The 19,547-nt window shown below is 29.5% G+C and overlaps 9 protein-coding genes across 9 annotated transcripts; 4 read left to right on the top strand and 5 right to left on the bottom strand.

The window, feature by feature from the left end:
* Positions 1–388: 388 nt before the first annotated feature.
* On the top strand, positions 389–1,876 carry BN7_1492 (Vitamin H transporter 1; the record flags this gene model as incomplete). The annotated part of the gene is made up of 1 exon (XM_011277949.1): positions 389–1,876. One exon carries the CDS (start codon positions 389–391, stop codon positions 1,874–1,876), a length of 1,488 nt encoding a protein of 495 aa, XP_011276251.1.
* Positions 1,877–1,913: 37 nt separating this feature from the next.
* BN7_1491 (uncharacterized protein) lies at positions 1,914–2,963 on the bottom strand (the record flags this gene model as incomplete). Its single annotated transcript, XM_011277948.1, has 1 exon — positions 1,914–2,963. One exon carries the CDS (start codon positions 2,961–2,963, stop codon positions 1,914–1,916), a length of 1,050 nt encoding a protein of 349 aa, XP_011276250.1.
* Positions 2,964–4,158: 1,195 nt separating this feature from the next.
* Positions 4,159–4,782, top strand: BN7_1490 (uncharacterized protein; the record flags this gene model as incomplete). Its single annotated transcript, XM_011277947.1, has 1 exon — positions 4,159–4,782. The coding sequence occupies one exon, from the start codon at positions 4,159–4,161 to the stop codon at positions 4,780–4,782; it is 624 nt and encodes a 207-aa protein (XP_011276249.1).
* Positions 4,783–5,146: 364 nt separating this feature from the next.
* SEC12 (Sar family guanine nucleotide exchange factor SEC12) lies at positions 5,147–8,632 on the top strand (the record flags this gene model as incomplete). The annotated part of the gene is made up of 1 exon (XM_011277946.1): positions 5,147–8,632. The coding sequence occupies one exon, from the start codon at positions 5,147–5,149 to the stop codon at positions 8,630–8,632; it is 3,486 nt and encodes a 1,161-aa protein (XP_011276248.1).
* A 374-nt stretch (positions 8,633–9,006) lies between these two features.
* On the bottom strand, positions 9,007–12,993 carry BN7_1488 (Cell surface glycoprotein; the record flags this gene model as incomplete). The annotated part of the gene is made up of 1 exon (XM_011277945.1): positions 9,007–12,993. The coding sequence occupies one exon, from the start codon at positions 12,991–12,993 to the stop codon at positions 9,007–9,009; it is 3,987 nt and encodes a 1,328-aa protein (XP_011276247.1).
* Positions 12,994–14,506: 1,513 nt separating this feature from the next.
* On the top strand, positions 14,507–15,739 carry SMM1 (tRNA-dihydrouridine(20) synthase (NAD(+)); the record flags this gene model as incomplete). The annotated part of the gene is made up of 1 exon (XM_011277944.1): positions 14,507–15,739. The coding sequence occupies one exon, from the start codon at positions 14,507–14,509 to the stop codon at positions 15,737–15,739; it is 1,233 nt and encodes a 410-aa protein (XP_011276246.1).
* Positions 15,740–15,986: 247 nt separating this feature from the next.
* On the bottom strand, positions 15,987–16,631 carry TIM23 (protein transporter TIM23; the record flags this gene model as incomplete). The annotated part of the gene is made up of 1 exon (XM_011277943.1): positions 15,987–16,631. The coding sequence occupies one exon, from the start codon at positions 16,629–16,631 to the stop codon at positions 15,987–15,989; it is 645 nt and encodes a 214-aa protein (XP_011276245.1).
* A 651-nt stretch (positions 16,632–17,282) lies between these two features.
* On the bottom strand, positions 17,283–17,738 carry BN7_1485 (uncharacterized protein; the record flags this gene model as incomplete). The annotated part of the gene is made up of 1 exon (XM_011277942.1): positions 17,283–17,738. The coding sequence occupies one exon, from the start codon at positions 17,736–17,738 to the stop codon at positions 17,283–17,285; it is 456 nt and encodes a 151-aa protein (XP_011276244.1).
* Positions 17,739–18,916: 1,178 nt separating this feature from the next.
* On the bottom strand, positions 18,917–19,354 carry BN7_1484 (uncharacterized protein; the record flags this gene model as incomplete). The annotated part of the gene is made up of 1 exon (XM_011277941.1): positions 18,917–19,354. One exon carries the CDS (start codon positions 19,352–19,354, stop codon positions 18,917–18,919), a length of 438 nt encoding a protein of 145 aa, XP_011276243.1.
* Positions 19,355–19,547: the final 193 nt, after the last annotated feature.

Here is a 19,547-nt window from a genome sequence, read left to right as displayed (position 1 = left end):
TTCTTATACTTATTCATAAACTTGATAAAATAACTATTCTTTATATATGTCGGGTTTTGTCAAAATGATTCATCAAAATTACCAAATCCGGTAATAATCACGAATCATCATGTAAATAAATGCATAATTTTTATTTTTTTTCACCTCAAAGCTGGTAATCAAAGTTGACGTTTGTTATATTGTTGGGTTTTTGAATTTTTTTGTATAAATAGTTTATGAATTGTTTTTGAATGATTTACACATTTTATAGATTTTAGATAGGAGTCATACGATTGATTATCAACGTTGAGATTTTATTTGGGTGTTTGTTTAAGGATACATTATAAAGGTCGTTGAATCCTTGAGTATAATACATTTTCATATTCAAAGAAGACCAAACTTTTCAAAAATGACTGATATCAATTCATCAATATCTTCCAAAAATGAAGAGAACCCTAAAAATCTAGTTCAAACTCAAGAACAAGAAGAAGAAAACTACCTTCCAGAATTCACACCAGAGGAACTTCAAAGACTAAACAAAATTTATTGGAAATTAGACCTAAGAATAATCCCAGCATTATGGTTATTATATTTCCTAACATCATTTGGTTCATCAGCTTATGGTAACACCCTAACAATGAATTCAGAATCTCATCATTCCCTTTCTCAAACTTTGAAACTAACAACTCATGACACTTCAACAGCATCAGCATTATATTATGTTGGTTATATCATATTTGATGTCCCTATGAATATGATCATGACAAGATTAGCACCACAAGCTTGGTTATCACGTATTGTATTCACCGTTGGTCTTGTGTATGCATGTTATGCCTCTTTATCAAATTCAGGTGGTATTATTGCAGTTAGATTCATCAGTGGGATTGCAGGAGCTGGAACATGGCCTGGTTTAAGTTATTATGTTAGTTTATGGTATCCACCTCATAGAATCACAAGAAGAATAGGATATTATTTCACTGCTGCTCAATTAAGTGCTGCTGCTGCCGGGCTTGTTGCTGCTGGATTCCAAAAGATGGATATGATTCATGGATTGGAAGGTTGGAGATGGTTATTCTTGGTTTATGGGGTTATTACGATTTTTGTTAGTTTGTTATTATTAGTTTGGTTACCTGATAATGATTTATCTAGATATGAAGCAACTTCCAAGTTTGGTATCATCAACAGATTGAAAAAATTGAATGTTTTCCCATTGACACCTGAAGAACATGAATTACATCAGAGAGAAATGTCTCATTATAACAAAAAGATCAATTGGGGGTTGAAAGATGTTTGGAATATTTTCAAAGATATAAATGTTTGGCCATTAATAATGATGTATTTTGGTGTCGTAGGGACTGGTTTTGGTCTAGCAGTTTTTGGTACAACATTAATTAAAGCAGTGTTAGGTGTTAGTTCTATAAATGTTAGTTTATTATATGCACCAATTTGGTTATTTGATTTAGGTGCAATCTTGTTAATAACTCCATTTTCTGATATTTTTAAAAAATTTAAACCATTGATTTTTTCATTGGCAACTTTAATAATTATAATTGGTCTTGTGGTTTGTAATTATGCACAGGGGAAATGGTCAAGATATGGTGGATTATTAATTTCAGGTTTTGGTTTAGGTCCTACAGTGCCAACATGTATGTCAATGACTTCAGAAATATTTGGTTCAAAATATGGTGATATTGGTATTGCTGTTTCAAGTGCCTTAGTTAGTGGGTTAGGTAATTTGGGCTCTGTAATGGCAACTTATGCCCTGTATAGTGGATGGCCTGAAGATAAGGCAAGAACTTTTGAATATTCAAATATGATGCTTGTTGTTATATTGGGTGTTTCTATAATTTCAGCAGGAATTTCTACAATTTTAACAAGAAGAAATAAACAAATATAGGCCAAGCTGTGTATTATATAATTCAATTAATAGAAGTCTATGGCTTTGAAATTTCCACTGTATCACCATTTTTTTGTGAACTTTCTAAAGCAGCTGCAATAATAGCTAAATGATGATAAGTTTTCTCTGGAGTAGATTTTAAAATTGATTTATCTTTAGTAGTAACAGCTTGATAAAAATTTTCAAATTCTAAACCAACACCCTGGGTTGGATCTTCATCAAATTCTAAAACTTCTTCATCTTTAATTTCTTCACCATAGGTACCAATTAATGTAGTTAACTTTTTATGAGGATTTTTAGCACTAAAATCTAAAGTAATTGAACCATTTAATCCATAAATAATAAAAGAACCATGTTTTTCCACAGCGCCAAATGCAGACCCATAAGTAAAAGTTCCAATAACATCATTTTCTAATTTAACAGTAGAGAATAAGATATCATCAGTACCAGATTCTTTACGAACTTGTTTTGTATGAGCATTTATAGTGGAAACTTCACCTAAGACTTCTGTTAATAAGGCTAATTGATGAACACCACCATCACTTAAGAATCCACCAATATGTTTTGGGTTTTGTCTCCATGAAGTTTGTAAATATTTATTTTGATTATAGAAAGGACCAGTTGATCTATAAGTGAATGAAATGATTGGACCGATTTTTTCTAATCTTTCTTTAATTAAATCAACTGATTTAAAATAAATCCATTGTTCACCAATTAAGATTGGTAATTCAGTTTCTCTTGATAATTGAACAATTTTTTGGGCATCTTTCAAATCAGCAGCAATTGGTTTCTCGACAATGATTGGTTTACCAGCTTGAATTGCCTTTTGAATAGTTTCATTATTATTTTGAGCTGGTAACAGGGCATCAATGAAATCAACTTTTGGATCTTTCAAGATATCATCAAGTGAATCATAAATATGATTTGATTCAATTTGGGCTTTTTCAGCAAATGTTTCAGCTTTGGATCTTGTTCTATTAAAAGCAGCAATTGGTTTGAAATGTTCTGGATTTTTTTGGAAAGTTGGTAAATGTTTATCAGTGGCAAAGATACCAGTACCGACGAAACCTAAGTTTAATGGAGCCATTGTTGTTATGTTTTTGTTGTTGTTTATGTTTTGTTGTTGATTATGTCTCAAGGTGGAAAATTTCAGGGGAAAATTATGTGCTTTAATAGTTTTTCCGGAGAAGAGGTTCACGAACAGGATAAATGAATGAATTTAAGTACAAGGGAATACAATAGAAAGGGGTGTTGTGTTAATTAAGTGGCGTATATTGTAATAATATGGACTATTGTTGACCGTTTTGGCTTTAATTCCCAGTTTCTTGGAGATTAATTGGATTATTTTGAGATGTATTATGGGTTAAGTTATTTTAAATGGAGTTATAGGGAGATGGATTCCCGAAGGGGTAATTGCACCGGTGAAGTAATAACTAAGGGAAATGAAGGGAAGTAAAAGGGAAGGTAATTAAAGGATCATGGAGTGAAGAAATCCATTTATATTGTGTTACTTGTTGTACTATAATTATATTGTTATTATATTATTGTTATTGTTGTTGTTGTTGCATGATGTACTTCTTGATCTTCTGTGTTCCTACATTGAACGTTGCTATGAGCTATGAGCAACAATTAAAAGGAAAGAAAAGATCTAAACAATTACAACGTCTGTGATCGATCAATAAATAGATAGTATATAATATAATCAGTTTATCGTATCATAGAAGTGCATTGATTGTATTACTGTCTATTGTCTATTGTTTATTGTTTTCCTGTATTACCCATATCACCCTATTAATGGCGTGATGTTCATGAATCATGATCAAGTACCCCAGATCAAAAACCTTTTGGAGTCAAACTTTAAACTTAACAAACTAGGAAACAAACTTAATCATCTGATCTAGACCAATACTATAAAAGTAAACTAGTCCATAGTACTACTATATTTAAGTATAATCATATTCCCATATAACCATATTGTACTTTTTTATACCTAATACCAGACATTGCTCACTGCTCAGCAATCTAATATAATAAAAGTACTGTTTAACATTATTGCTTAATTACCACCAGGTACATTAGATTGTTTAATACAGCCTGCTTTAACACCGTTTCTTTTATAAGCAGATGGTCCCTTATATGTCCCACATATAATTATTGTTTCATTTCATTTCATTGGATCATTATTTCATGGAATGTATAAAAATTTATAAAATTCTGATCTGTTCCTTAAATCAAACCATATAATCAACAAAGTCATATATATATATTACTAGCTGGTCACCATGATCAACACTATAGATACAGCTTATCCATCACATATAACAACAACAATCAATCAATCACCTTCATCATCATCATCATCTCCAAGAAACTCAAGATGTGAAATCAAATTTGATCAAGAATCAATAACAGATTCAATAAATTCGCCTTTAAATGCAAGATTAATGTATTATAATAATTCAAAAACTCCACAAAGTATATCACAATCAGTTTCAACTTCACCAAGAAATTCCATGGTTCAAAGTTCATTTAATCAAACTAATCAACGTCCAAAACCACCACTTTTATTAAGATCAACTTCATTACCAACAATTCAAAAACAAAATAATAATAATAATAATGATCATATAAATGATTATAAAATTCAATCACCAAGTTCAAGAAAATCATCTATCTTAACAAATTGTACTCATATAAATGATGATGAATCAAATACAGATCAATCAAATTCAATATCTTCATGTGATTCAAATCATATTCATAATGATTTATGTAAAAGACATCATCATAGAAGAGAAAGTATTGCTATTAAATTCAATGATCCAATAATTAATGAACCAATAGAACAAGAACATGCTCAAAATGATACTTTATTCACCCAATTGAAGAATTATGAATTGAAATAAGACCCTTTTTGTTAATTTACTATTTGTTTATACTGTTTTGCATTGCCAATTGATACCATTCGCTTTAATTTTAATCTTTTAATATTCACGTCGTTAATGTCTATGTTTTTATACTTTTATCAGTTTTTTCTGTAGTTGTTTCTGTTGATCCTGTTGCTTCTGGTGACATGTCTGGTGCTTCTGGTGATCTTGTTGACTTCCTAAAAGGGTAATGAAAGAGGAATTTGAAAAAAATACATTTCATTCTTTGTTTATTTTAAGCGCTAAAAAAACGAAAGTTAACAACGAATAAACAAAGAACAACAATTAGAACAACAAAATCAACTAGAACAAAGTCAATTCAAAGGTCAATTCAAAGGTCAAGATGGTCAAATTCAATACCGCTGTTTATGACATTGGTTATCCCATATATGGTGCTAAATTTCTTAATGATCAAACTTTATTAGTTACAGGTGGTGGTGGTGAAGGTAATAATGAAATATCAAATAGATTAACTGCATTAACAATAAATTTAAACAAATTGAAAAAACCTATAAAGAAATTTAGAGAATTGAAATTAAATGATGAAAATGATGCACCAAGTTGTTTGGATTCAAATAATAATGTTATATTATTAGGTTGTAATGAAGCAACTTCAACAATTCAATCAAATGGACAAAATAATAATTTACAAAAATTTATTTATATTAAAGATCATTTAAAATTTATTACATCTACTTCTTTGGAACAAGGACAAACTAATCCCTCTATTTATCAAAAATTTATAAATATTTCTTCAAATGGTTCAATTGCTGCTATTGCGTCAAGTTCAATCCCAACTATAATTCATATCTTGGATCCAGTTAATCTTTTTGAAAAATATGAAATTGAAACAAATAATGAAGTTAAAGATCTTGATATAAGTCCTGATGGTAAAAATTTAACTTATATCACCAAGACAAATACCATTGAAATCATTTCTATAATCACAGGAAAATCTTTATTACGTCGTATTGATTTTGATTTAAATATAAATTTAAATAAAGTTAAATTCATAAATAATGATCATGTCTTATTAGGTGTCTCTTTTAAAAATGAAATTGGTATTGGTTTAATAAAATTAAGTTTAAATGGGAAACTGAAAACTATAAAACAAAATCTTCAAATTTCCAAAAAGATAAAATCAATAAATTCAATTGATATTAATTCTAAAAATGGTGTTATTTCAATAGCAGGTAATGAAAATTCAATAATTTTATTTAAATTACAATCATTAAAAAAAATTAAAATTTTCAATAATGTTCATCTTTTATCAATTTCAAAATTAACATCATCACCAAATGGGAAATTTTTAGCTTCGGTTTCTGTATCAAATACAATAAATATTATTGAAATTCCAGATCAACTGGGTGTGGAGACTCATTATATCTATTATTTCTTCTTGAGATCTTTCCAAATTTTGGTTTTTGCATTATTGGTTAAATTTGGTTTATGGTGGTATGAACATAGAGACCAGGGGAATTCTGTTGATTTTAGTGAATATTTTACATTGAATCAAAGATCTATAACTTCAGGACCTACTTTGACTGAAGATCTGGGTATTGAATCAACTTTAACACCAGAGTCAACTATTACAACTGATTTAATTACAAGAACTACTGATTTAGTTTCAACAACTGATATTGTGGATGAAAGACAAGTTGAAAATGATAATTTGGAAAATTCTGATGTTGAATCAAGTCAAGATGATGTTAAAACTTTAATTGAAGAAATTAATAAAGATCCAATTAGTAATATTGAAGAAGTTATTAAAACTTTAACAACATCAACACCTTCAATTGAAACTCCATTGGAAACACCAGCTGAAACATCAACTGAAACATCAATTGAAACACCATTGGAAACATCATCACCATATTCCATTGAGACTCCATTAACCACATCTTTATCTTCATCTGAATACACACCAACAATTGAATCAACATCGTTCCCTCAAATCAAAACTGAAAATCAACAATTTAAAGATGCAATCCCATTAGAAAATCAATATAAATCATTTGAAATAAATCCAACAATTTCAAAACCTGTTGATGAAACAAGTTCAATAACACAATTAAACGGGTCAGACTCATCAGACTCATCAGATTCAAATAAAACTTCATCAACTTCAATTGGGAAAAAGAAGAAGAAATCTAAATCTAAAAAATCTAAAAAAAGAAAGACTAGAAAGAATAAACTTTTAACTTTATTGAACTCAACTGAAACTTATGAACCAAGCTCTGAAATTGGTTCAATTGAGAAATCAATTCCAATTGAAACTAGTATTTTGACTGAAACTGAGACTCAGACCGAGAAGGAATTAGAAACAAAAACTAAAACTCAAACTGAAACAGAGAAAGAGTTGGAAACAGAAACTGTTATTGATCCAGAGATTGAAAATTTAACTTCAAAATTAGCCTCAAAATTAAATGATTTTTCAAGTTCAAAACATTTACATAAAGATGAAGAAATTACAACTACCACCGATGAGGTTATTAATACAGAGATTGAAATATCAACTAGTACAGAAGCAGACCCTGCTGAAACAGAATTGAAAGTTAGAGATGTTGAAGAAGAATCAGATTCAAATGATTCAAGTGATTCAAACTCATCAGATTCAGAATCAGAAAGTGAAACATCATCAGATTCAGAATCAGATTCAGAACCAGATACAGAATCAACATCATTAACCAACTCATCAGAATCCACAACAAAAGATAAAGTCCCATCAGAATCAAAAGTTGCAGGAACATCACCATTAGAAATTGAAATAACAACACCAACAGGCACATTAACTCAAACTTCATTTGAAATTCAAGAATCAAATACTTTAAATTCTTCAAATTTACAAGATGATGAATTAGAAGATGTTTCTAAAGTTGCTAAACCTGCACCAGTTATTGAAACTGATGAATCAACCCCAGAAACACCAGTTGCAGAAGATGTTGAAACTGAGGTAGTTATGAGTGCTGATGAAGCGGATGATGAAGAGTCAAGCGATGAAGAATTGGAAACAAATGTTGAAAATGAAATTAAAGCCAAGGAAACTTCTGATTTAGAAATCCCAGTTGATGATGAAGTTAAAACTGATTTTGATGAAGATAAGAATGAAGATGAATCTGAAGTTGTTGGTGAAGAACCGGATGTTGAAGATGTTGAAAAAGTTGAAGATTCTGAAGTTCAAGAAGATGCTTTAGAATCTAAAGTTCAAGAAGAAGAAGAATCAGAAGCAGAAGAGTCAAGTGATGATAATGATGAGGAATCAGAATCAGAATCAGAATCAGAGGAAATTAATGATGAAATAACCGAATCTAAAGAATTTGAAACCTTGAATGCTACCAAATCCCCAAAAGAAACAAGCCAAGTTGAAATTGAAAAAAATGAATTAGAAGAAGACGAGGAAAAACAGATCATTGGTGATGTTGAAGAGGAAGAGGAATCAGATTCAGGATCAAGTGAAGAATCAGAATTAGATTCAGAATCAGATTCAGAATCAAGTGAAGATGAAGAAGAAGCGAGTGAAGAAGAAAATAAAGAATCTTCATCAAATTTGAAATCAAAGACAGAATCCGATGAAGATGAAGAATACATCACTGCTGATGAAGATGAATCCATTGATTTAAATTCAGATGAAGAACAAGAAGGCGATCTAGATTCAGACCAAGATTCAAAACCAGAAGATGAACAAGACTCAGAACCAGAAGAATCAGAAGATGAAGCAGAAGAACAAGATTCAGAAGACTCAGAAGAAGAAGAAGAATCAGATTCAGAACCAGAAGAACTAGAAGAAGATAAAAAAACTGAATCAATAATTAATCATGATGAATTATGATTACCAAAAAAAAGTTTTGCATATTTGTAATAAATTAGAAGTACATCTGATTTTATAAGTGTATAATAATTAAGTAATTAATGAACATAATATATAAAACATGACCTATGGAATAAGGGTTTGAATAACTTGACGTAGTTGATAGATCTACGTTTTGGTAAATTTAAATTAATGAATGTATTTATAAAATGATAAAACGGCACTATTATACATAAAACTTCAATCTGGGAATAAAACTATTAAAAAACGTATAAGCAAATGAAATGTCATAAATAAAAATTGATAAAAACCAAAAGAAAACACCTAAAAATAATATTATTTAAAAAAGTCCAATTGTAATGTCACACATTTAAGATTTCTAATATACATGATAATCAATTTGAATTGATTTGTGGTTTTGTTGTTGATAAATCATCTGTACTGAAAAATTTTTCAGATTCTTCAGATCCTAAACTTTCTTTAATTTCTTCTAATAAACCATCTAAATTTTGTTCAATTTTTAAATGATCATTTTTGGATTGAACAGTTGAATCACCTTCAACTTCACCTTCATTTGATTCAATTAAATCAGGTAAAGATTTATTTGAATTTGAATTTGAGTAAGAACTTATATTAGCTGAACTTGTTTCACCTGTAAAACTTTGTCTATTTTGATTAATTAATTTATTAAAATCAGAATTTGAATCATCTTCAATTTCTTTTTTTAAATCTTCATTTTGATTTTTAGAATTAGAATTTAAACTTGATGATGAACCTTGTCTATTTGATTCTAAATCACTACCATTAGATGATGCTTGATCTCTTAAAGCTCTTGGTGTATATGGAATTTCTGGAATTGAATCAATATTTCTAATTTCTAATTCTGGATTATTGATTAATAAAGAACCAGTTTTTTTATCAGGACCAGAACCATCATTAATATGGGCTAAAGAATTTGATGAAGTTGAATTTGAAATTCCTTTTAAATTTTCACTTGATGCTTTTTTGAAAAATTTTGGGAACGCTTGACCAATTGGTGAATTTGATTGAGAAAATTGTTTAATTTGTGATTGAACATCTTTAGTTGCAACTGCTAATTTTGAAAATCTTCTAGATTTACCATTTGATTGATTTAAAGCTTCATTACTATTATTATTTGGAGTAATTGAATTTGGTGAACTTGGTTGACTCAATGGTTTTGTGAAGTTGAATTGTGGTGATGGCATACTGGGAAATTTATCAATTGGTTTATTTGGTGGTGTAGCAAATTGTTGTCTTGGAGCATTTGAAATTCCATTTGAAGGTGGAGGTGGTAATTGATTTGGTGCACTTGAACTTCTTGAACCTGGAGAATTTGGAACATAATTTTTTGGAACACCTGGTCCTCTTGGTGGTTGTAATTGTTGTGGAGCTGGTGCACTTGAATTTCTAAAAGTATTTGATTGTTTTTGAGGACTTTGATGTTGGAATTGTTGATATGGATGAGGTTTTGGAGAACGAAGAGCACCACCTTGAACAACAGGACCAGTATTAAATCTAGCAGGTGAACCAACTGGTGATTTTGGTAAAGGTTGACCAAATCCATTTGGTGAATTGAAAGATCTTGGGTATGGACCAGTTGGTTTATTCAAATCTAATTGACTTAACATAGCTTTTGAAGTATTTGAATTTAATGAATCAGTATTATGACTATCTTTGAAAATTGGTGGAGGATTAACATTATTTTTTGATAATTGTTGAGGTGGAGTTGAAGATAATTTATCATTTTTGATTCCTGATGGTGGTGGGAAAAAAGTTTGATCTAATGGAGTTGCAAGTGGTGCTTGTTGTTGTTGAAGAGGTTTTGGAGCTTGTGGTTTAATTGGATGTTCAATAGTTTGTGCAACTGGTGGACCTGATGCAACAGAAGCTCTAACAGCAATACTTGGTACTGGTGCAGATGATGATGAAGCATTACTAGCATTTGAAGCTTTGATCTCTGGTAAATCTTTATCAATTGGTTTTGGTGAAACAATATCCTCTTTACTTGATTTAGCAGATGCATAAGAAGTTGCTGATGGTGATGGTGAATTAATTGTTGAAGAGCTTGCATTAGTCAATGGTGTAGCATTTGTACCTGGAGTTGCATCACCTTCATTTAATTTCCCAGGAGCTTGTAATGGGAATTGATCATTATTGTTCGAATTTGAATAATAATCATCATCATAATAACTTTCACTTAAATCACTATCTTGAGATTGAGCATCAGCATGAACATCAATAATTTCAGCCATTGGAGATTTTAATTCATTATCTGGTAATGTTTGACCATCAATTGATTGTTGTTTAACTGGTGATTCAAAATTTTTAGGTTTTGGTAAATCTTTCATAATTGGTAATGGTGATTTCATAGCATTTGGAGAACCTGAACCTTCAAAATTATCAGGATTTTGTTTTTCAAAATGTGAAATATCTCTTGGTGGACTTGGATGTGAAATGTTTTTCAATGCATTCTTCTTTGGAGATTTTTTCTTTTGTGGTGATCTAGTTGGTGGGATTGAAGATTGAGTTTTATATTCACCATTTTTTGGAGATTTCATTCTTCTAGTTGATAAAGCTGGTAATAATTCCTTTTTAGGTAAATTTGGTGAAGTTATAGATGAATTATTTGATGATTGAATTGGAGCTTGACTATCATCTGAGTTTCTTTGGCCAAATTGACTTAATTCTTTTTCTTTTTGATTATCAATAGCAGTTTCAGCAGAACTTGGTGGAGTTAAATAACGATTATTAGCACTAACTTTTTCATTTGAAGTAATAATTAACCAATCACAATCACCAATAGTTTTAGTTAATTTTAAAATAACAGTGTTTTGTAAATAACCTAAGAAAGTTTCATATTTCCATGCATTAATAAACCATTCACTAATTTCTAATTTAGAAACTCTAACAGGATTATTATCAACATTTTCCATCTTGGAATTGAAATTAAAATTGATAGTATCTGCAACAAATGATTCATTTTGATTAGCAGCATTATTATTACCTTCAAATCCATATCTACTAAAATCATTAATAAATGTTGAAATTAATTCTTTATTTTCAAATAAAGTACCATTTTTTAAATTTTTTCTAAATTCATTAATATCATTACCAACTTTAAAATTTTCAAAATTTAAATTTTTATCAAATTTTAATAAATAATTTTTTGATGATTTAGAGAAGAAATGTTCAATAATTTTATGTGGGTTAATTTCAAATTTATCTAAAAATTTATTTTCAAATTTTGTAAAAGTATGATTTGATGAATAAATTCTTGAAGTTGCATTTGAAGCATTTGAAATTAATTTAAAATAATTTGTTTCTTCTAAATCTTCATCAGCTGGAACAGTTAAAGTTAATGCCTTTTGAGTAACAGGTTTATATGGAGATGGTGGATATTCATGAATTTTAAAAGTTTCTAAAAGAACTTTATCATTAAATGAAGCTTCTTCAGCTAAAGATCTTAAATAAGAAATGAAAATTTGATAAAATGAATAACCTCTTTTATAATAGAATGATTGTAATTCATTTAAATCATCATCATTTTGACTTTTGGAAGGTTTAAATTCATCTCTATTAAAACAAATTTGACCAGCAGTAAAGATTAAATCAACTGAATGATTTAAATCTAAGAAATAATTATCTGAAAAAATGTATAACAAAACTTCTAAAAATTCAAATAAGACACAAGCATGATTATGTGAAGGTAAAAAAGTTGGTAAAACTTGATAAAATGATTGTTTATTTGTAAAATTTGATCTTTTTTCAGATTCATTAAATTTATGGAAAGATTTCCAAGGTAAAATAGCATTTGGTAATAATGACCAAACAATTCTTAAAGATAAAATCAAAGTGATCCAATTTGATTGAGCAATTAATTTTTCTAATTTTTCACCAGTAAATGAACAACCTTCATATGGAAATAAAGATCTAATAAAATCATTAGCATCTATAATATCTTTATCATCAAATTGACCTAAACTTGGTTTAAAAACATCATAAATCATATTTAATTCTTGCTTTGTAGCATTAACATTTGATCTTATTTCTTTTAATCTTTTTTTCAATTCCATAGTTAAGTAATGAATAACATATCTTGAAGAATTATGAGTTATTTGACCACTTGATAAAACATCAAAATTTTCTTTTAAAAGTGAACAATTATTAAATTTTTCATAATCATATATATAAAAGAATTCTGATTTTAATCTATTATTTTTAGCTTCAATAACCAAATCTAAATGATTGAAATCTTTACCATTAACAAGATTAATTTCTTTACCAATTGATTTTTCAGCAGTTGTTTCTAATTTACTTAGATGATTCCCACTAACTTGACCATTTGGTATGAATTTTGTCATATTGAACAATTATCTCCTAATATGAAATGCACTTAAGGCGACTGTGTTTGATTAAATTGCAATTTGCAACCTTGATATACTTGGTGATGTTTTGAACAGATCTAAGCAGAGCGGCTAATGAAAAGATCCAGTAATACAATAAGAATGTGAGATCTTGAACTCCTTGTATCTAGGTATGTGATAGCTTGGGGGTGGTAGCGAATGGATAGAGTGAATGTAGTTTGTATAGAATGAATTTGATATGACTTGTCAAACTTGTGGACTGGTTCTTTGTTATATAAAGTAAAAAGAAGGAATTGAATTTTGAAAGTTTGGTTCAGATTTGTTTTATATTTTGATTTAAATTTTTGGGCTGGCGGCTATTTACATAATATTTGGCCAGATTCAATAAAGACGCGATTTTTAAATCAAAACATTCCACGCTGAAAAATAAATAAACAATGAAAGACAAAAAGATAGACAAAGAGTAGAAGGACTATAGATACTAGACATGATAACTAGTGACCACACTTACAATACTCAATGGTAGAATACTCTTATCACTCTTACCACTCCATGTTCTCTGTTCCACGTTCACCACTCTCCATTGTCAACCACTATTTATTTGTTGTTTCGAATGGAAACGTATAAAACGCGCTTTGTACCTGTCCATACTTTCAAAACAAATACACAACATCGCGATTGAAACAAAACGAATCAAACTTCAAACTTCAAACTACGACACTGGCCAGAGATCATCATAAATGTATCGATGTATCTTTTTCAACAGAGATCCATGTGATACAATTATCAGAATACCTATCTTTGCATCGCCAAAGATGATCTTTTGACAACCCAATTAAGAAGAGGTATGAAACATTGAGATATTCAGCTTCTTATAACGTACGCACTACTTATAAGGTACAATCTATTTAGTTATCGAGTTATAGAATTGATATGTTTTACATGATTTGTCAACCGGTATCATTACACATACTAGTTATCTTTTTATATAACTTAATGATATCCATATATTAAACCAGTTGATACTGAACCGGGCGCTTTGACCTTTGACACATTTATGAAACACCTAGAAATGGACCACGTACCTAGTGTTAAGCTTACACAAAACTCAACCCCAAGTTCAAGCACAAACTAATGAACCCTTAACTCATCCGAATCACAAAAGTATTCTCCTAGTATGTTCATATATATCATACGATCTTTAAACAATCAAGTGCTAAATTCTAATTGATTATCGATTCAAGAATGAATGATTTTTGAGATCTGCAATTTGTTTTTTTTTGCATTCGTTTATTTTTTTGCCCCTGAATTTAATTTTACTAGGGAAGACCAGGGCCATGAATCTTATAACCATTACTCAAAACAACTCATTACCCAAAGAAGTAGCATTCCATTTCTTTTTTGTATTACATAATGAAAAATAATTTTAATAAGCTCATCAAAAGATCAAAAGTGTCAAAATTTAATAAACATTATTAGTTTGTTACTAGGCTACAGGTTTATTATTATTATGGTTGATTATAGAGGGAAATTGGTGCTAGCACCTATGGTCAGAGCTGGTGAATTACCAACAAGATTATTAGCTTTAAAATATGGTGCTGATTTAGTATGGGGTCCAGAAATTATTGATAAAAAAATCTTGACTTGTGATCGTATTATAAATGAAAAATTAGGTACTATAGATTATTTATCAAAAGGTCAAACTAAAATTCCAGGTGTTACAAATTTAGTATTTAGAACTTTCCCACCAAAGGAAAATTCAAAATTAATTTTTCAAATGGGTACTTCAAATCCTGATTTAGCTGTTCAAGCTGCTGAAAAAATTATTAATGATGTTAATGGTATTGATATTAATGCTGGTTGTCCAAAACATTTCTCAATTCATGCAGGTATGGGTGCTGCTTTATTGAAAACTCCTGATTTATTAGTTTCAATTTTGAAAAATCTTGTTGAAAAAATTGGTAAACCAAATTCTAAACCAATTAGTGTTAAAATTAGATTATTCCCACAAGAAGAAGATTCATTAACATTAATTTCTAAATTATTGAAAACTGGTATTTCAAATTTAACTGTTCATTGTCGTACTCAACCTATGAGAAATAGAGAACCACCAATTAGATCATATATTGATAAGATTAAAAAACTTTGTGATGATCATAACGTTACATTAATAATTAATGGTGCCTTAAACAATCGTAAAGAATTTTATGAATTACAAAAAACATCATGGGGTGAAGATGTAGGTGGGATGATTGCAACAGAAGCTGAAATAAATCCAAGTTGTTTTAGTGAAACACCATTAAATTGGCCTGAATTAATTAAAGAATATACAAAATTAGCTGAAAGTTTTGATAATTATATTGGGAATACCAAGTATATGTTGACAAGAATGACACCTGGAAGATCTTTAATGTATCAATTAGTTGCAAGAGCTAAAAGTTATGAAGAATTTTATAAAGTTTTTGAAAAATTAAATGATGATGGTACTTTAAAAAATGTTGATGATATTCAAATTGGGAAAAAGAATAAACAACAACAAAAACCACAAAATAAACAAAAGAAAGAAGTGAAAGAAACAAAGAAGGATACAAAACCAGAAACACAAAGTGACTCTAAAGTAGAGGAGAAGAAAGAGGAAAAGAAAGAACAAAAGGATGATATTCAAGAATCCAAAAAACATAAACTTGATGAAATAGAATCTTCATTAGATAAAAAACAACAAACTGAACAAATCTCCATATAATAATAGACTTTAATGTACATAGAAATATATAGAGATAATATATTCAGAATACCATAGAATTTGATTTTCAATCCATTTTATAATTACATTGTACGTAATCCTAGCTTTTCTCTTTTTTCAAAAAAGTAAAATTATATTTTATATATGCAACATTATATACAGAGAGAGAGCGTCAGTTAAAGACATTAAAAAAAAATTCAAAATTCATAAACTAATCAGTTGTGATACATGATATGATCAAAAAGACTTAAGCTAATAAAGCTTTAATACCACACCAAGTTGCAGCAGCACCAGCCATTAAACCAGATGCAATACCTGCAGGTTTTAAACCTTTAGTAGATTTAAACAAAGCACCTGAAATGGCACCAGCAGCTATAGAATTAATTGCATCATGTTTACCTCTAAGACCATCAATAGTACTATCAATTAAATTATAAGTTAAAGCTAAAACACCTGCAGTATTACCTAAAAATGGACCTCTTTTAGTAACATGATTTAAAACTGTATTTAATCTTAATCTACCAGGAGAATTTGCTGGGATGTTTCTTAAACCTTCAAAAAACCCATAAGAACCACCTAAACCAAGACCCAATAAATAAACAGCACCTGTACCATAACATAAATCATCAGTCCAACCTCTTGAAGGAATTAAACCTTGAGCACCTTCTAATTGAGTTAAATTTTCATCTTCAAGATCTAAATATTCAACACCTTTTTCTAAACCTGCTAAAGGATGTAATCTTGATGTATCTAATCCACCTGGAGTCGATATAATTGATGAAACATCAGAAATTGATGATGGATCAAATCCAAGATTGTTATTTATTTGTGATGTTTGTTGTGTTGTGTCTTCTTTCTTGGAAGATCCTCCAAATCCTAACCAAGATGCCATTATGTTTTGTTATATTTGTATTGTAAATGTTCTATTAGATGTTCTATGATTATATAGTATGATTCACTAAAATTTTCAACGATCCACACAACCCAAAAAACTTGAATTTAATTCTTTTGGATATATCAGAGTAATCAAAGTTTCAACAAATGATAAAGAAAAGTTGATATGAAAATGTTTAAGATTTATAACTATGATGTTTTCCAATCAAATTAGCCACTCAACTAAACACTTTTTTAATCATCGACAACTTTTCACTTCTTTTCCCAAAGAAAAAAAAAAGAATTCAAAAAGTTCAAAAATTCGCGAAAATTTAATGTGGGATTATGATTATGTAAGTGATGGTACAATAATTATGTAATCCCGGAGTCTATAATGATCATATTATTCATTCAAAGGTTTATTCGTTGGTTAAACAGATGTTGATAGTTGTTAGGATAGTATGGAGCTAGTGATCAGTCAGAAGAATGTCTACTTGTTAACTCTCGATTGGATCATATAGAATCATGGCCAATATATGTATATTTAATGAAAACTGGTATACCTAGAAATAAAAATGAACTGAACTAAAATTGAATGAATGAATAGATGAAAAGAGTGGAAAGTTTCATCCCAAAGCTCTATAGCTTGATAAAAAATCTGCGGTTGAGCTTAAGCTGATGAATTAGCATCAAAGTTATAAATATCATTAACCGGTCTACCAGAAACTGAATCTTCAACAAATGAACCAATAAATTTAATACCAGCACCTGAAGTTTGACCACTTGAAGATTCACCTTGATAGCTAACACTAACATCACCTTCACCATTATAATGATAAGAAGCAATAACTGAAGTATCATCAATTTTAACAAAATTTGAAGATAATGAATCACTAATTGAACCAGATTTATCATCTAAAGTGATTTGATTTGGATTTCTTGATGATGCAACAGCAGAGACTAAAAAGGTACCTGGACCACCTGGTAAATCATCTTTTTTAACATTTAAATCAAATTGAACTTTCCCACCTTGGGCAATATATGCTTTTGATGGTAATTCTTTAACAGCAGCTAAGATGACTGGTAATAAAGCAGTTAAAGCGATGATTTGTTTTAGAGCGTACATTGTTGATTGTTGATTTGATGTTTGAATTGTTGAAATCCTGATGATGATTTATCTTAATCACATTTGCAAGTTTATCAAGGGATTCCCATCTCTTTATATATTCATTTTGGTCTATATCTTATGAACCAGTTCACGATATTGACATTATGAGCTGTGCCTCTTCTGATGCTATTATTGGACACTCTCCAATATATACAGCACATAAACCACCAAGTTGAAAGTATATATTTAAGAAGTCGTAAAAAGTTGTAAAAGTTTATAATTGTTGATGTTTACTTTTCAAAACTCAAAACATAGTCCGCTTAGTCAAGGCTTAAAAACCCTTGCTGATCTTTCTATAATTAAAACCAATATCTCACCAAAAGTACACAAAAATACTTTAGATCACATAATCGTTTAATTCTCTCCACATGTGTTTTTTCTTATGATGTTATCAGTTACTATCAGGGGTTGGTTCAAAGATCTTCCATGTACGTTGAATGGAAACTTCTTTGACATCATTGAACTTGTTCTTTCATAGTTTAAAGTTTTAAAGAAGGTTTCTAGAACATCATGGGGTTCAAAATAGAACAAGATATGAAAAGTTGGAAAGTAAGACAGCATCAAACTCAATTCAGTACTTGTGATTTGTTATATTTGGGGAGCTGCTTTGTATCAGTATTGAAAATTAGGGCTACTTTGTTCTTTTGCTCAAAATTGATGTTTTTAAGGGACCAATTGTCATTGGCATGATTAGCATATAGGTTAGACTTTAATGCTAGTTAGGCTGTTATATATTATACTCAGCTGATTTACTTCGATATATACATGCCATTTAAGAGTGTAATTTGTTATGTTATATATATTCACTTTCTTACTTATGAATTGTTAATAATGCTACAGCTGAGTAATCATAATAGCTCGTACACATAGACAGATCACCCTTTGGTAAATATTTGGTGATCATTAACATTGATCTCTTCAAGAATAATTAGCCCAGGGTTATACGTAATAAAGATATATATATTCGCTTAGAGGATTTACTATAGTAAGCTGGAGAAATGAAATGGTATCAACTCATCATAATATGATATGAACGTCTTATATAAGGGACTTTCAAAATATATGAAAGAAAGTAAAGTATTTAGTTTAAAGATCTCAAATCTCAATCATCATTATAGCTTCAAGCTCCAAGATAACTAATTCTTAGCAACTAATGAATCATATGAAACAGATTGACCATCTTCATAAGTATAAGTAGCTTTAAAAGTAAAGAAATTACCACTCAAATTATCACCTTGAACACTAGCTATAATTTCAAGCTCATCACCTTGAGCCGGAACATTATATAAAGCATCAAATGATTTATCTTTAACAATTGTCTCACCAACTCTTTCACCGCCAACTATAGCAATTTGATCTTCTAATTTACCATTTCCTGTCAAAGAACCGTTGATTGATAATGAACCTGCTTTTGGTGGATTTGCATTGAAAAAGAAAAGAACTTCATTATCACTAAAACCAATTTTTTCAAAATGAACTTGTGGTTCAATACTTGGGCCTGAAGCTGGAATAGCAGCTGCGAAGATGACTTGAACTAAAGCTAAAGCAGCAAATAATTGTTTTAAACAGAACATTTTTTGAATATAGCTGAATATTTGTAATGAAATCAATGAGAAATATAATAGATCATCAATCCTGAAGCTATATATTTTGGCGAATCACGCGGTTTTTATACTCTTATCAAGAATATCCCTTGTTCTATTCATTAAAACACAACCAAGAGATCAGCCATAGCCATTGATACTTGATTAACGATCAACATCGTGC

Source organism: Wickerhamomyces ciferrii, contig 00030 (genome assembly GCF_000313485.1).
Source record: "Wickerhamomyces ciferrii WGS project CAIF00000000 data, strain NRRL Y-1031 F-60-10, contig 00030, whole genome shotgun sequence".
NCBI classification, from domain to species: domain Eukaryota; kingdom Fungi; phylum Ascomycota; class Saccharomycetes; order Phaffomycetales; family Wickerhamomycetaceae; genus Hansenula; species Hansenula ciferrii.
This window is presented reverse-complemented; position numbering and strand designations above follow the sequence as displayed.